The sequence below is a fragment of the Coenobita brevimanus genome, chromosome 105 (assembly GCF_032717465.1).
Source record: "Coenobita brevimanus isolate Jiangsu-jjx chromosome 105, ASM3271746v2, whole genome shotgun sequence".
In the NCBI taxonomy this organism is placed as follows: Eukaryota; Metazoa; Arthropoda; class Malacostraca; order Decapoda; family Coenobitidae; genus Coenobita; species Coenobita brevimanus.
In genome coordinates, this window is record NC_137058.1 from 24,706,810 (window position 1) to 24,724,802 (window position 17,993).

Here is a 17,993-nt window from a genome sequence, read left to right on the forward strand (position 1 = left end):
CCATGTTAAAGTGAAGAAAGTATTGTGACAATCAGTCCTAATAAAGAAGATGGTATAGATGATTCCAACGTGCTTTTGAGGGATGGTTGGGGTTTCTTGTTCACATAATGCCACTCAGAGACGTAAATGTCACAAATGAGTAGCGTATTCCTGGGACCCAACACTATTTGTATGGGGCACAGAGGGATTGGATGATGATGATGATGATGATGATTATTTCACTCTTCAAGCTAGGATAGGGATTCATTTCAAATCCATACATACATTAACTAATCCAAAATTGACATGCCATGAAAGTAGGAGCCCAGCGCTATTCTTCTCAGACCAGACAATGAAGACAAAAGTGACTCTACTCTTTTTACTCTAACTTGACTTTAAATTGCCATCTCTCCACCTTGAATGCTGAGTTGTAACAATACATCAAACACTAGAATATGATCCTAACCATGATTGAGTTCTGTGGAAAGGATGCAGAGCTGTAGTATTGTCCTTTTCTGGCTCTGAGCTATGAGATATAAACTGCAAAAGGACAAAAATGTGGGCCAAGTTACAGTAAACACAGTATAGTTGTTTGTCTCTCTATGACACTATGAAGGGAAGAAATAAAACCCAAATGGGATACATGTGGTTGCAGTGCCTTAACTCACAATTGCCTGTATGTTATCAGCTGACAGAATTGAACTACTCTCAAACCTTCAACACTAAGCTGTGGTTTTTGCGTAATTCAATAAACCTTAGAAATGAGGTAAATATGAGTCTCCTTAGTTACTAGTCAACAGAAGAGAGAGAGAGAGAGAGAGAGAACCAAATGTGGGTCTTCATCCTTTGCAGTCATGTAGTGAATGTGTTCCATTGCCATCGTACAATTTTTCTGATGCCTGATGAACTACATTGTTTTTTAAAGGCAATAAATCAATGGAACTAAAGAACTTATACAAACATACATCTTTATTTACAAAAATTATGCACTGCATAATAAAGTATATACATGGCTGATATTACTGTACATATAAATACAAATACTTAATGCTGAGACACTGGTACATTAATGCTGTTTACACATTCTGATTACTACTGCCGAACGATAAAAACATGCAGTACAATATTACAGTATTTGGAATGCATATAATCACCCTCATCTTAAATGTCAGGACCAACTTGTCTGGCCCAGGGCTCCTACGCTCCTCATGGGGCAACATAGGATTGGATGGTGGATGATCGGATGGAATGCATATATATTGAAATGTAGTCAAACTGTTCTCAAATTAGTTATGTGTAAGCCCCAGTAAGAAATAATTTATACTGGCTTCATCATCATCATCATCATCATGGTTCTGTTTCCAACCATCATGTTCAATACTTCACAATTTTCTGAACAAATCACCCTCTCCACATTCCTTTCCACATCATATACAGATCCTTTTACTGTACTTGGTATCATAGTAGCCTGTGTAGCAACTGATTCCCAGCGATTTAGCATATTAAACCTTAACACTCCCTTGTATGCCATTCATATAATTTTAATATCAACATAATTTGCATCCACACCATACAGGAAAATATTAATGTGTTATGTGCAGAATAAATCACCAGGAAAGAGGTGTTAAAGCCTTTTACAATATGATTTATAGATATATCACCCACACCTCTCTTTGGCTTCAAAATTATGGGAATTCAGAAAATATACCTCTTGTAGGTTGCAACAGCTGTACACCTAGAATACATACAGTCAGCCCTTGTTGTTTATTGGTACGCAACACTGCTGCATTTCTTTTTTATGGCTGCGTATCACCATCACAAAATACACTAGTTTTAGGTGTATTTTGGAATGATTTAACAAGGTTCACTGCCAAATAATCTCAAAATAGACCTTAAACAAGTAGATTTCAATGTCTGGTGATGTTTTGGGGTGCCACAAAGGGTTTTCAGATTATTACACAGTTAAATTATAGCTGTGGGGGTCCTTTTCACAGATATTTGTTAGTCATGGGTAAGGTTGTATCCTAACTCCTGTGAGAAACACGGTATGACTACACTAATAATATGACTCGTAATTGCACTACACATCCATTGCCGCTTTTCCATCATACATGTCAGGATTTGGGAGGCATTCATTCAGTTCCAAAAACAAATCTCTCTTTTACATTTCAACAGTTGTTCCTCTACAATATGACCCACAATTTCATTATGCATTATACAACATTTTCCCATCACATCTCCCAAGGTTTAGGAAGCTTTCATTCAATTCCAAAAACAACCCTCTCTACACTTATAAAAGACCTACACTTGTGCTACGCTTCTGACGCAGTTTTTCCATCATGTTCGTCAAGGTTCAGGAAGCCTTCGTTTGTGGCTGCATTGGTGCTGCTTCTGCGTTCTATCTCCTCCAGAGGGTATTCGTCTGTTTGTGGAATCTGCAAGTCTGGACCCCAGTAGGCCAGGGTTGTGTCACCGGGATCCTCTTCTTGATGAAGGTGGGATCTGAAAAAAAGAAAGAAAGAAAAAAAATCATCATCAATCATCAATCATCATCATCATCATCAGCAGCAGCAGCAGCAACAGCAGCAGAAGCCCCTTCCATCTTCTCCTCCTCCTCTCTATGATCATGATCATTATTCAATTCATGATCATGAACATGAACATGATCACCATCATCTTCATAATTAACATCATCACCAGCACCAGCATCAGCATGACATTTTTCTTCCATTAGGATGGAGTGACGCACGAGTCAAAAACAAGAAGAGAGAGAAAGTACACCATCATCATCATCCAGACCTCTTTTCCCACCTAAGGATGGGCTGAGGCTGGGTCCAGAGAGAAAGAAAGAAAAAAAAGATTAAATGAGACAATAAAAAAAATAATGTAAACAGGAAGAGGCTGCAGAGAACATGAAATATTCCAATGACACAGAACAAAACTACATAAACAAGAAGAGCAAACTTACTGTTTCTTTTTCCAATAGTAGAAGATGATAATGCCAACTAATATAACAAATGCCAACGACCCCAGCACAATGCCCGTTATGGCTCCTGGTCCAAGGCCTGGCGATGGTGTTGTGGTGGTGTGGCTGGTGGTGGAGGAGGGTGTCACTGTGGTGGATGGAGGCGCCGACAGTTCACATCGATCACCAACGTACTCACTTGTACAGCTGAGTGGGAATTATGTGTGGTAAATAGCATCATTATCATTATCATCATCGTGGTTATTATGGTCATCATCATCATCATCACTGTGGAAATCATGTGTGGTAAACAGAACACCATCATCATCATCATCTTTGTTATCATACTCATCATTATCTTTATCATTACCATCACCATCATCATCATTATCATTTTCAGATTTAGGACAGGAAGACAGGGAGATATCACAACCTACCTGCAGACTGGAGCATCATTACTAACTGTGCATGTTCCCCCATTCTGACAGTGTTGGGATGGGCAAGATGAACACAGTGACTCATCAGCGTTGTATGAGTTGCAATCAACTTTGCCGTTGCACAAGTTGGTGTTCCTCATGCATGGACGAATCATGTACTTATCACCACAATAGAAGAAGCCACTGTCACATGAAGCATCATCTGTTTTACAAATTAAGAAAAATATCTCAGAATTAAAAGAACACATATACAAGGTGGACCATATATAATGGTGATCATCCACTATACTAGCAATTTCTTGTGGGACAGCCCAGTCAACATTATCACCGTCTAACTTGTATCATTTACTTATTTCCTACTTCTTCTGCCTCATTCATGCCCACACCTGCACTCAGCCATCCCCACAACACGGGAGAAATTGGAAACTGCCCAGCAGAGTGGAACAAAAAGGAGCTTTATACATGAATCACCCTGTCCATTGCTTGTTCATAATTTTACCTGTGAGCGTAGGATATTCATCAGCTAAAGTTCCTATTCATTCTTTATTTGGCTGAGAGGCTTTCACTCCTAACGATGATCTGTGATGTGGCCTGCCTCATACAGGTCAACCTTATCATATGATCAAACATTATAAGATCATTTAACTATACAATCTTAACATTTTGGCACCCTTTATTTTATATATGTAACTGATTTTGTTTATACAAGCACTACAACCCCTACCTCTGGTATATGAATGACTGTGTTTGATCAGTTTTCCATGAATGTATCCCACCAAGAAAGCACCATAAATAAAACCAAACAACACTGCCTCGACACTGCATTTCATTGCTGAGGTTCGGACATTCAAACATACAATTGTACAACATTTAATGTATACTTCCTTGTCACCCCGTCATCTACCATCAGGCTGTTCTACCTCCAACTCACCCCACCAAGAAAACCAAACGACACTACCTGGACACTCCGTTTCATCCCTCTGGTTCGGACAGTCAAACACGCCGTCGCAGAGGTAGACGCCAGGTATGCAGGTCTTGTCAACATCCTCGCAGGGGTACTCGGTATCTTTGCAGGTCCCTGGAGCGGGTGTGGTGGTGGTGGTGGTCGGGCCGGTGGTGTATGGACGTGTTTGGAGAGTTGTGCAAGAGATACCTGAGAGGGAAAGCAAATCATCATCATCATCACCATCAATGCTACCTGGATATCTTTTCCCCATATCATCATCATCACCATCATCATCACTACTACCTGGATCTTTTTTTTTCCAATCACCATCATCATCCTGACCTTGTTTCCCCAGCTAGAGATGCATTATGGTAAAACTGCAACAGCCAATCCCATGCAGTCACTGAAGCAGCCACAGATGAAGGGCTTAAACAGATAGATAGAAAGGTACACAGATATATACACAGAGAAAGATAAATAGATAGATGGATAGACAGATAGATAGACAGACAGATAGATAGATATACAGAGAGACATATTGACGGACAGAACTACAGTACGGTACATCCTACAAATGACACCAACTAATACTCACTGCAGTTGAGTTCATCGGAGCCGTCCATGCAATCATAGAAGCAGTCGCAGAAGAAGGCCTCAGGTACACACTCGCCAGACCCGCACTCTCTCTCGTCACTTGAGCAGGTTGTGTTGAGAGGAGGAGGGGCTATACCTGTCTCACACTCCTGAAAAAAAAATATATATAAATAAAATCGTCATTATCATCATCATCATCAGTCCTAATTAAGCCCTCCCACCATGTGTTCAAAATGGACAGTGGGTATTACTGCCAAAGTGGTGATATGTGAAGGTGTGCTTAATGTTGGAGGGTTACTGGGGCCTCAATACACATCCATCCACCTATCCATCATCCAGTTTTACATTGTCCCATTGGAAGGTTAGAAGATGAGGCAAGGTAACTCAGGCCAGACATTTAGGGTGAGGGGATCAGTTATTTGTCCTGAACCAATGTGACGGAAGCAATAAACACAAAATACCACTACACTGTGTTCATTTTAACTAGGTAGGATTCCTGAGGCTCGAATGGTGAATGAATGGATGCTGAACTGCAAGAGACAGACTGAAAAAGACCTGGGAAAAGGTCATAGAGTGTGACCTCAGGGATAGGGGATTAAATATATCAAGCAGCGTGGACAGCTGTCTTTAGATGACCAAGGGAGACGCATGCAAGCATATTTGAGTCTTTATAAACAAACAGTGATGAACAATGATTACCTGAGTGAATGAGACATCGTCCACGGCAACGAAAGAGTGCTGTGATGTGCCTGTCTCCGCCTCAAACAGCACATGGTATGAGCGGTCCATTGTCACCCTATACACTTCCTCCTTCCACTCAGCGTCTAAGTTCCCACTGATGGTCACTGCTGGGTAACGCTGACCATTCCTCACTGCAGGGAAAAATATGCTATGTATATGTACTGTATCTGGAACTGTCTCCCTCTGTCTGTATTTCCTGCTGCCTATGATCTCCAGTCTTTCAAACGCAGTGTGTCCAGGCATCTCAAAATGATCGGATCTTGAATTTGGCTCTATGTTGTATTTTGTTTATCTCTTGGAGGGAACTGTTACTGCGGGCTCATGGCCTTTGGTTCCTCCTTCCTCGCATTAAAAAAAAATAAAAAATAAAAAAAAAATAATAATAATAATAAAAAAAATCAGTGTGAAATGCTGATCTACTTCATTCTGCTTAATGCCAAAATGTTTTATTTTACTGAAAAGAGAATCACTGGGATGAATGAACTAAATACTGTGTACTGATATTACAAAAAGAATTTCAGTGGAGTGCTGTACTGGTATAATTATTCTGTTGCTTATAACGCTTGTACTATACACTACTCCACACCTTGGATGAGTATAACAATCAATTACTATATTAATCTTAACAACACAAGAGTACAATTTATACAGTTACTATTTTAGCTTAATTCTGTTCCCACCAGATTATATTACTTAGTGTAGGGCAGACCTCTATAATGGTTTTACTCCCACTTGGCCTAAAACTGCCATCCCTGCATCTTCCGTTCTGAGTTATGACAAGGGATGAACACTACAATATGATGCTAGTCATGAAGAAGTGCGTGCGGAAAGGATATAGAACCAAAGCATTATCTTTTCAGTGACTGGGGTACATGAAATAAGCTGCAACAGGACAAAAATCTGGGGCAAGTTAAGGTAAATGAGGTATAGGAGAGTTACTGAAGATTTTATATATACACATTCCAGCTCCAAAAATCTCTAAAAAAAATTCATAAAATCATCTGGGGGGAAAAAAAAAAAAAAAAAAAAAACACTCAGTAGATCAAAGAGGCTATCAATGTTTAGGTAAAAAAATACTCCCCACCTTTTAAAAATACAAAAATACTCCCCACCTTTTAAAAGTACAAAAATACTCCCCACCTTTTAAAAATACAAAAATACTCCCCACCTTTTAAAAATACAAAAATACTCCCCACCTTTTAAAAATACAAAAAAACCTCCCCACCTTTTAAAAATACAAAAATACTCCCCACCTTCTAAAAATACTGTACAAAAATACTCCTCACCTCTTAAGAATACTCTCAGGGTTCCAATATCAATGTCATATTCGCCCTGGTCGCTGTGCATGTAGTACCAGAAGCGTATGTAGCAGATGCTGTCCGAGGCTGGGTACTCAGAGTTGACCATGAGGGTGGCTAGCTGGCCGGGCTCACCGCTTGTGCTGGACACGTAGATGAAGTAACCTGAAATATGGAAGTAAAAGTAATGCAGAGAAAGTACATCATCATTATCATCATCATCACAATACAAAAGGATAAAAATTAGGGTCAAGTTAAAGAGAACAAGCTATAGCCTTACCAGTGGAGCCGAGTGTGTGGTCATGTTGGGGCCCAGTGGTGGGGTCTTGTGAGGCCTTCGCTCGCTGCCAGTCCAGGTCATCGTCCTTCTCCTGTGTATAGTTACAGATGCTCTCCCACGATGGTGAGTCAAAGTCGCAGTTGCCCTAAAATTACCAGATAGATAAAAAACCTCTTTGTGTCACCATCTTTAACATTTGATTATTACTACAGTACTTACTCTTTCATGGTCAGGACAACTCTAGTGTTCTATTCCAGCTTACACCAGATGATTTCATTCAGCTGACAATGAGACACAGAAGCTCAATAAAACTGTCTGGATGGACAGCATATAAATGTCAATGGATCTGGTCCCCCCTGAAGGGAGGATAGTGGAATACAGGAGCAGAGCAACTTCCCCCAGCATTCCACTAGGCTCATACCTGAATGGCCTCGCAGCTGCACCAACAGCAAGAACAACCGTTGTAATTTGCACCGTGGTAATAACTAACCTTGACAGCCGGACACTGGTACTCATCACTCTTGTCCAAGCAGTCGTATTTAGCATCACACACGTACTGGCGTGGGATGCAGTCGCCGTCATCGATGCACTCAAAGTCAATGCTGCTGTGACACTCCCCAATGACTGGCTTACACGATAGGAACTCAAGGTCATCCAGAGCAATGTGTGTCTGTAATATGGAAAGAGATTTTAAATTAGCTGTGTGACAATCATGTTAAAGTTATGTAGATATGAATACTTTACTGACTAAGAGATCTTTTGTTGCTGTTGAGTAACCCTGGTCTTTCTGGCCAAGCAGACCCATTAACCACAGGCAAGTATCTGCCTCTACAGGGCTGTCTCATGCAGTGAATAGATGTCCCTTGTGCCAGACAGTGCCTTACCACAGCAAGGTGAAATCCATAACTGCTTTCTAGGAGGTTATTTCTGTCTGTCCATCTGTCTATCAAATGAATTCCCTTGGAAGAACTGGGATATGTGCCTGAAATGTCGTGAACCTTTTTCTTGCACAGTTTTGCCATATCAACATGGTCCAATTCTATGCCATTCCAGGGCAACAGTTACTGACAACCTTATGGGTGAATTATGAGGCCATTATTAACCATCAGATAATGAGAACAGTTACTGTAGCTTTGTAATGAGTGAGAACTGGGTCCATGTTGATTTATCAATGGATGACACCCATAATCTGGTGTGTGGATTATTTTTGTATTTAATTTGTTTTTCCCTTCCTCTGTTCATCTTATATCTATATCTATTTATCTATCTATCTATATATAGATATATATATATATTTATATGTGTGTGTGTATATATATATATATATATATATATACCTAAGAACAGCCTCCTGGAGTTTCATATACATTTTTTGCAACCCCCAATATAGGAATAATAATCACTTCTGGCTTTTGGTTCTTTCTACCTTGCATTAAAAAAAAAAAAAAAAAAAAAAAAAAAAAAAAAAGCTTACCATTCCATAGCCATGCGCGGCCTTGAAGTGAAGGGTGAAGTCTCTCTTGCCTGCCAACTTGACTTCTTTCCTGTACCAGTTCCCTCCATCATCTGAGCTTGTGCTAAACAGCTCTTCTGCTGGTTCACCATTTGCCTGAGGCGTAAATATTAGCAACACTGGGAAATTACAGGCATCATTATTTGCCTGAGGTGTAAATATTAGCAACACTGGGAAAATATAGGCATCATTATCATCATCATTGTCACTGTTGTTGTCATCATCATTATTATCATCCTCATCATTGTCATTAATATCATCATCATCATCATTAACATCATCACCATCATCATCATCATCATCCACACCCAGTGCAATGGGCCATATGGTACACTCACACATAATATAGGTTCCTGGATTCCTACCTCCACCTCATACGCCTCACTATCAGCCCATATTTCTGCTGTATTTTTCTTTTTATATTTGCTCCGCATAAACTTGCCAGAGTCACTCAGTCAAGGTCAGTAAAAAGAAAGAAAGAAAAAAAGGGAGGTTGGATTTCAGATGCTTGTCATATACTCCTTCATACATTTTATTCATCCAACCAACTCAATCACCTGTCAGTATCCTAGCCTAACCAGCCTCCATACCTTGCTTCCTCACACACTCATTAACCGTATCTATCCACCTTCTTGGCCTGCACGCTTCCTCCTATCTTCCAACTCATTCAGATATATCCTTTTCAGCCACTTCTCTATACCTGTTTTCTCCATAAATCCATTTCACCTAACGACAGTCTCTCCAACCCGATTATCAGCAGACTTCCCTAATCCTTTTTTGTGAATCAGTTAAATCACAAAAGGTAAATAAAAGCAGCCAGCCTACTTCCCCTGACAGCAGTACATTATCAAAAAGCCTCCAGTCATTTCTTGGGGATTGTAAACTATACATGGCAATCACTTGGACTGGGGCATTCTAAACACTACAACATATAACACCTTACAATACTATCTGTCTGCCTACAGCCAGATGCTTTAACCCCATAAGCAGTATCACAATCAAATCGTCTCCATGTTGCTCTGTCCTCTGCCATTTTGCTGCCCTCCCCCAGCTTATACCCCCTTCTCTCCTATATATCACCACTCCATCCCTCCATCTCTCTCAATTTCTGTCTTCCCCTTCCTCTTCCCCTCTTGATCTTACTCACATACACTCTCCTTGTTAGTCTCTCTATGTGCTAGAAATATAAATATAAGCAAGTCAAGGCAACTCACGGCATCTTCTTCTGTTTTTCTGAGGAGTTTGAGTGTGGATGGTTGACTGTTGGTGCCAAGAGCTGCCACATAGTACCAGAAGAAGAAGGTGCAGTCATTGCCCACTGAGGAGAAGGTGTGGCTCTCTAGGAATGCAATCTGTCCTCCAGCTCCCTAGACATTGAAATTAACAGCTGTATATCATCATCATCATCATCATCATCACCACCACCATGACTGTTACTGTCCTTGTCATCACCATCATCACCACTGTTACTGTCTTTGTCGTCACCATCATCATCATCACTGATATTGTCCTTGCAATCACCATCATCATCATCATCATCATGCACCCTCATTTTCCTATCCATCTCCTAGTTTTCTATCCACAGATATTAAGTTACACATCACTATCGTCAAAGAAGTGAAGATGTAACTCTCTAGGAATGCTACTTGTTATCCAGGTCCCTAAAAACGAATTTAACACATATAAATGATCATATTACCCGCATTATTAACTCACTGAAGGACAGCAATAATTTAATCTATCAGTATCCTGCTTCTCTTAAACAAATTAAAATTGTTTTTCATCGTTTTTACTCTAAGTGGCCCAGATTTTTGTTCTTTTCTGGCTTATTTCATCTAGCGTAGTGGCAGAAAAAGACAATGCTAATGCTCTATACCCTTTCTGTAGCACTTCTTCATGACTAGCACCATATTTTAACGTTAAAACTCTTGTTATAACTCAGTGTTCAAGACAGAACGATGGCAATTTCACACCTACACTCCTTTTCCTCCAACCTGACCTATACTTACCATCTCTCTATCTTGAATGATGAATTGTAGTAGCAGATTACAATACAGTGTTAGTCATTACGATGTGTTACAAAAAAGGACTTAGAGTGGTAATACTGCATTTTCTGCCACTCAGCTACATGAAATAAATTGCAAAAGACTGAAAATCTGAACCATGTAAAGTAAAAAGGGGTACTGGTTGGTCCTCACGTCCTCCTTGATGGTGGTGAGGTCGTGTGTGTTGTTCTTGTTGCTGTGGTCAGCAGCGGGACCCGGTGATGGGGCAGGGAAGCCTGACAGCGTCCAGTGTATTGAGTTGGCCGTGCTCTCAAACCATCCACACCAGTCATCTCCTTCAAAAGTGCAGCTCTTGCCTGGGAAATTAATAACATCAGGGAGTATTACACATCTGGAGAGAACACGGTTACCTCTTAATCAGTTCACAAAACAACCCGAACAATTTTAAGTTGGCTCCTTAGGTACATATCAAGTAGCATAACAATATGTATTAAAGCATATATAATCCTCAGTATCACTATCATCATCTTAACCTACTGTCTCAATCTTGTTCAGACTTTTTTTTTCAATAACCACATATGCGATTAAGTCTCACTATAGACAGATAGATAGACAAATATAGATAGATAGACAGATAGATACATGGACAGAGAGAGAGACAGACATGCATCACCATCATCAAGACCTTCCTTCTCAGTCTCAAATACAGGTGGGGTGAGATAGGGTTCAAAATGCAAGGAAAGAGAAAACAATAGAAGGGAAACTGATCAAGAGCATGCCTAGCAAAATGGGCTACATAAACACATTCACTCACCATCCAGGCCCCTGGAATCATGACTCCTCTTCCCAGGTATGACCATCCACACATATTTGTATTCTTTTATTTTGTGGATACACTTAATATGAACCCTCAGACAGAGTTACATACATTTAAAGAAAAAAACATCATAATAATAATAATAGTAACAACAATAACAATAACAATAATAATAATAATAATAATTACATTACCAACAACAACAACATTAATAATAATAATAATAATAACAGTAGTAACAACAACAATAATAATAATAATAATAATTACATTACCAACAACATTAATAATAATAATAATAACAATAATAATAATAATAACAGTAGTAACAACAACAACAACAATAATAATAATAACACTTACTGCACTCTACTTCATCCGTGCCATCACCACAGTCATCGATAAAGTTGCAAGCTTCCTCTGGGTCATAGCAATTGCCGTTGTTGCAAGAGAGTTGACCAGTGGGACACATAGAGGATGGGGTGGTAAGGTCGCCGCCCCCTGGCAAGTGCTGGTTAATGGCGACCTCACAATCGGGTGTCATTGACAGGTCATCCAGGGCTAGGTTGCCGATGCTGTATTCATCTGCCTCACCTGCTATCAACACCTGAAAATAATAATAATAACAATAATAATAATAATAATAATAATAATAATAACAGAGTAATGACAAAAATCATCATTGTTAGTCTCCCTTCTTCTCCTCCTATTCCTCCTCCTCCTCATCTGCTACCAAAACCAGAAGGATCATCATCATCTCATCATCATCACCATCATTATCATCAACATCTTATCACCATCATCATCATCACCATCACCCTCAGCCTGAGAGTGGAGGACAGGATGAAATGGAGACTGTTTGTAGCCTACCTCTCTGGAATTAAGGCATCAGGCCACAGACAGATAGAAAGAGAATTGTAGATAAAACGATAGACAGACGGATGGACAGAAACATAGATAAACAGACAGATATAGATAGACAGAGAGACTTTACATTCTCACCTGGTAATTGCGTTTGTCAGTGGCGTTATGCGTTGCCACGTTCACTCTGAGCCAAACATCAGTGACGCTGGTGTCTATCGTGGCCAGCAGCTCCAGTCCATCCTCATAGTAGGTGTAGCGTCTGTCAAAGGATACAAAACTCTCTCTCTCTCTCTCCCTCTCCATCTATCTATCTATCTCTATTTCCCTTAACCGGACCACTGAGCTCTCAATAACAGGATTCACCTAATACTTCAAGGTATCAAAACAGAACACTTCCATACTCAGCCAGTATAAACCATCTCCACACTTCTAAACTGCTAGGACACTTGAACACCACGAGATGCAGTTTCTCATCACCCTCCGATCCTGGGGCTAGACAGGGGTGCCTTCACATGGTGGCATTGGTAAGTTCAGAAGGTGGAGCTGCCTGGTTATGCAAATATCCCTCTATTCTCACCCTATCCCCTCCCTCAGTTCCCACCCTATCCCCTTCCTCAATCCCCACCCTATCTCCTCCCTCAGTCCCCACCCTATCCCCTCCCTCAGTCCCCACCCTATCACCTCCCTCAGTCCCCACCCTATCCCCTCACTCCATCCCCACCCTATCCCCTCCCTCAGTCCCCACCCTATCCCTTCCCGCAGTCCCCTCTTTCCACACTGTCTGGAAATATTGGAGCCAACAGGTGAAAGAATCCCCCTCCAGCACCTTACAACTGTTTTGGATTTATGCCAGACACCAACAAGTTGAATGTCAAGAGCCTGGTACCACAGCATGAAGTAACAAATTAACACTAGAATTTGATACTAGTCACAAAGAAGTTCTATGGCAAGGAGGTACAGTCATAGCCCTGTGTTATTTTTCTGGCAATGAACAATGTGAAATAAATTGCAAAAGGACAAAACTCTGGGTAAAGTTAAGGTGATGTAGAGCCATACCAATGCCTTCTCTGCTACTGGCTAAGTACAATAAGCTGTAAAAGAAAGAAGAAAAGAAAATCTGGGCCAAGTGAAGGTGAAAGGAAAATAACAAGCCTCCGAACTGACAAGCGTATGACTGTACAGAGAATACGAGTTACACTAACTTGTATATGTAGATGTTACCAGGTCGCACGCCGAGGGTCTGGTACCACAGCCTAAAGTAACAGTTTTTGGAGCTGCCACGCATCACGGGGGAGTGGAGCCGGGCAATGACAGAGGGGAGAGGCTCAGTCTCTTGGTCCCATTTGAAGAGAAGGTAGTGGCCTGCAAAAAAGGCTGTATTAGTCTCTCTCTGTCTCTGTCTCTGTCTTTCTCTCATATACAGAAACATTTTATTTAGCCATCATAATCAGCAGCAACACCAGCAAGAAACAGATCATCATGTCCACCATCCTCCTTTTCAGGGATAAGGAGGACATCCAAGGTCCTGGTTATGCCTGTGCCACTACATGAAGGCATCCCTCTCCACTACCAGCTACAAAAAGGATGGGAGGTGTGAATGTTAAGGGCAGGGCTGCAAGAAGCAGACCGAAAAAAGACCTGAGACGAGGTCACAGAATGTGACCTCAGGGGTAGTGGAATGAATAGACAAGCTGCTAGAGATCAAGCAGTGTGGAGGACCACCATTTAAGGCCGCGAGTGACCTCAGGGACAGGAGAATGAAGAGAGAAGCTGCCAGAGATCAAGCAGTGTGGAGGGCTCCCATTAAGTGACCAAAGCCAATGCATGCAAGCATGTTGGTGTCTTTATAAATGAAATGAATGAAACAATATAACAGATACTTACCACCATCTATCATTGTGGTGTGATCATATGAAGGCAAATCTCCAACCACATCTGGTGTCACCTGCATCACCACCCAGTTGGCAGTATCATCAATATCCTGTGTCCAGTCCACACACAGGCCATCCTCAAAGTCACACCTACTCTGGTACATGGAACACAGGGAGGCAGCCTCGTCTGATGAGTCCAGGCAGTCGTTGGAGTAGTCACAGCGGCGGTCTTCATCAATACATGTACCAGAGGAGCATTCAACCTTGTTCAGTTCTTCACAAGTCATGCCTGAAATTATTAAATGATACAGTATTACCAGGGGAAAATTCACACGCTATTATGCTTTGGAGGATGGACAAGAAAAAAGAGAAAAGCATATTCCCCTGTCTTTTCTTCCTCTTATAATAAAATAATGTGGGTAACAAGATGGAACTGACTGGAAGAGTCAAAGTTAAACTGGTACATGGAACACATGGAAGTGGCCATGTTGGATGTGTCTAGGCCGTTGTTGGTGTAGTCACAGAGGCAGTCTTCATTAATACACCACTACAGCAGGTGCATAGCACCCATCTAGGAGCAAACTCTCATCCCTGTTCTGTCCAACTCTCTAATGTAAGAGTAACCTGTTACTCCCAGTCCTTCATGTATGCAGTAGGGTAACTCTGGAACTGTCTTCCTCCATCTGTGTTTTCTATAGTCTATGACGTCCAGTCTTTTAAATGCAGCGTGTCCTGGCATCTTGAAGTGGACGGACTTGAATTTGGTTCTCTATTATCTTGTTTTTATTTTTCCTTGGAGGGAACAATCTTTGCAGGCTTCCAGCCTTTGGTTCTCTCTTCTATGCATTAAAAACAATAAAAATCAACTCAGTTGATGGCCAGGTGAAGTTTGACTGGAAGGTTGATTTGACCAGTAACCAAAGAGATTCATTCCTACCTTAATACTAAGGTCAATGAATTTCATGGAACCACAACAAGTACGGTATTCAAGCGGTGAAAGCATTCCCAGTTCTATCAGATAAATATAATCAAACTAAAGTAAGGAAGAGGTGCTGGGGAGCCTCCTTAAATGAAAAACTACATAAGTTATTGCAATTACCTTCAGGTGGTAAAGTAGGTGGGGCACATTCCACAAACTCCACATCATCCACTGATGCTGCCCCCATGTACACTTCTCCTCTCTGGGCCTGGATGGAGACTCGCTGGTACCGCAAGTGTGTCAGTGGTACCTCAACCTGTGCACGAGAAAATGAAGCGTTGTTGTTATTTGAGTCCCAGTCTAATCTGGATGTGAACCTGGTGGACTGTATGTTGAATCTACCCTTTTTCTGAAGCCCCTCATCTTTGTTTTGGGTTACAGGGAGTGAGCTGAGAGATATTTGTATACCTGGGCAGCAGAACCGCCCAGGTATATCAGTGACACCACATGAAGGCATCCCTCTCTGCCACCAAACAGGGATCATGCAACCAGAGTAAACTGAAGCATACATCAGATATTATACGGGTAACAAATAATCTATTATCTATTTTATTGGGTCTTAATTTTACAGACTGTCTTCTAACATACCAAGTGTAAAACTTCTTCAATATCAACACTTCCACCACTTCATCTGACCCTGATATATGCTGGATGTGTAGTGATACTTTGGAATACATCCCCAGTTTATTATGATGACTATGTATCACTATCCTCCTCCTCCTCATTATCATTATTATCATCATCAAGTGGTAGGTGGGGGCACTCACAATCCACTCACTTGAAGTATTGCTGCTCTCGAGTGTCTGCCCTTTCCTCTCTTCCATCCATCTTTCCTTCCATCCTCTTCTGTCTTTCTATCCTTCATTCTTTCCTTGTCCTTCTGCCTATGGGTGACTTTACACTCCCTCTTGTCTTTCTTTCCTTTTCCTTCTGCCTGTGGGTGACTCTACACTGAGTGATAAGACAAACAGTTTCCTGTACACCAGGAAACCATTTACTACGCTTGGTGGTAACCATATAACCAAATTTTGGCACCTGGTGGTTTAGTGGGTAATTATTGCGCTGCAGTCAGATTGAGCCGGTGAGGGTTTATATTCAAGGGATGGTTGGGGTTGATTGCTCATGTAATGCCACTCAGGGATGAGTAAGGCTGGTCACTCTCATCTTAAATGTCGAGACCAACTGCCTAGCCCCGGGCTCCTATGCTCCTCTTGGGGCAATGTAGGGTTGGATGATGATGGATGGATCATCATTCACTTTTTTTTTCTACACAAGGATGGGGTAAGGTAATGTATAGAAACCAATGAAACAGCCAACACACCTGAGGAAGAACCATCAACTGTGTGGCCAATTAAATAAGAAAAAATATAACAGTGAGAACTATGAACAGCGTACTCAGTAAAATGGTTGACACAATCATTTAATTATCAGGACCTACCAAATGCCACTGCTCGTCATGATTGCCATCCACCATCCACACTTCCAGCACCTCATCTGACCCAGAAATCAGCTGTACGTGTAGTGACCCTGGCTCAGCCCCGGCCAGCCAATACCACATTCGTAGACGGCAGACTGTGCTGGTTTCACCTGTATAAAAAAAATTTATAGGTTATTTTCACTCACTAAAATTATGCAAAAAAAAAATAAATAAATAAATAAATACAATAAATGCTGTCATAATTTCTCATTAGGAATCTCCATAATGAGGATGGCCACAATATAGATCACATTTCCCATGTAATGGAAGCCAAACCAAATACCAAAACCAGCAAATTACTTCCCAACAACTGCCATAAACTGCTGGGGGAAAAAAAATCTCTGATGTGTGATAAGATCTGTAACAATGTGTATCAGACTGAACCGTGATTCTGTTTACCAGTGGCTGAGTTTCCTTCCTAAGAGTGACGATGTTTTTTATTTACAAAAAAAAAAAAAAAAAAAAAAAAAAAAAAAGACTGTTACATACAAAACTCATGCCGTTCTACATTCTTCTGTAAAGGTTTGGAGAGCACCGCTGTCAACCCATAAAAATTCTGATCTATGAAGAGCATAAGTTTTCCTGTGCTGATATTACTGCTTTTTTCTAAAACAGAAAATTGTTCTTCCAGCCATAAGTTGATTGTGCTTTTCCTGGCCACACCTATACAGTTCTCATGTGAATGACATTGGATGAGGGCAAGTCACTTCTTGTTTGTTCATTTTCATTTGTTTAAAATGGTTCCAACATGATTGCATGCATTGGCCTTGGTCACCAAATGGCAGCTATCCACACCGCTCAGTCTCTTGCAGCCTCTCTATTCAGTTCCTCAATCTTGTGGTCACACTCTATGACAACATCCTAGATCTTTTTTGGTCTGTCTCTTGCAACTCAACCCTCAGCATTCACACCTCTCACCTTCCACATTCCGTTGTCATCATCCATCCCCTCCACATGCCCAAACTTCGCAATAAAAAGTTGTGTTTCTCAGCCACATGGAACAGGATACTTTAGGACCCATAAAACATGTTGATATATTGTCTGTGTTGTGAGAGCGAGAACATACAGAGAATACAGGTGCCGTTTTGTGTGGAGCTACATGATAACGAGGGCTGTGTGTGTTGTGATAGTGAAGTGCATGGTGTGAGTATGTTGTGGTGTGAGGTATGCAATGTAGTGAGGTCTGTGAGTTGCTTTTTGTGTTGGGAGAGAGGTGTGTGAGGTGA

General features: G+C 41.0%; 1 protein-coding gene across 1 annotated transcript in view; it reads right to left on the bottom strand.

Annotated features, from left to right (window-relative positions):
* Nucleotides 1-2,291: 2,291 nt before the first annotated feature.
* LOC145416269 (MAM and LDL-receptor class A domain-containing protein 1-like) overlaps nt 2,292-17,993 on the bottom strand; it is a 94,199-nt gene continuing 78,497 nt past the window's right edge. Inside the window, exons 74-91 of the mRNA XM_080285268.1 lie at nt 16,729-16,877; nt 15,411-15,546; nt 14,325-14,600; nt 13,643-13,802; nt 12,579-12,699; nt 11,940-12,183; nt 10,952-11,115; nt 9,968-10,120; nt 8,715-8,849; nt 7,731-7,910; nt 7,241-7,385; nt 6,949-7,125; nt 5,621-5,793; nt 4,923-5,070; nt 4,340-4,534; nt 3,382-3,583; nt 2,948-3,151; nt 2,292-2,481 (exon numbers count right to left, since the gene is read on the bottom strand). Of these exons, the coding sequence (XP_080141394.1) occupies nt 2,292-2,481; nt 2,948-3,151; nt 3,382-3,583; nt 4,340-4,534; nt 4,923-5,070; nt 5,621-5,793; nt 6,949-7,125; nt 7,241-7,385; nt 7,731-7,910; nt 8,715-8,849; nt 9,968-10,120; nt 10,952-11,115; nt 11,940-12,183; nt 12,579-12,699; nt 13,643-13,802; nt 14,325-14,600; nt 15,411-15,546; nt 16,729-16,877 (3,152 nt within the window). The remainder of the gene's footprint in view (nt 2,482-2,947; nt 3,152-3,381; nt 3,584-4,339; nt 4,535-4,922; nt 5,071-5,620; nt 5,794-6,948; nt 7,126-7,240; nt 7,386-7,730; nt 7,911-8,714; nt 8,850-9,967; nt 10,121-10,951; nt 11,116-11,939; nt 12,184-12,578; nt 12,700-13,642; nt 13,803-14,324; nt 14,601-15,410; nt 15,547-16,728; nt 16,878-17,993) is intronic.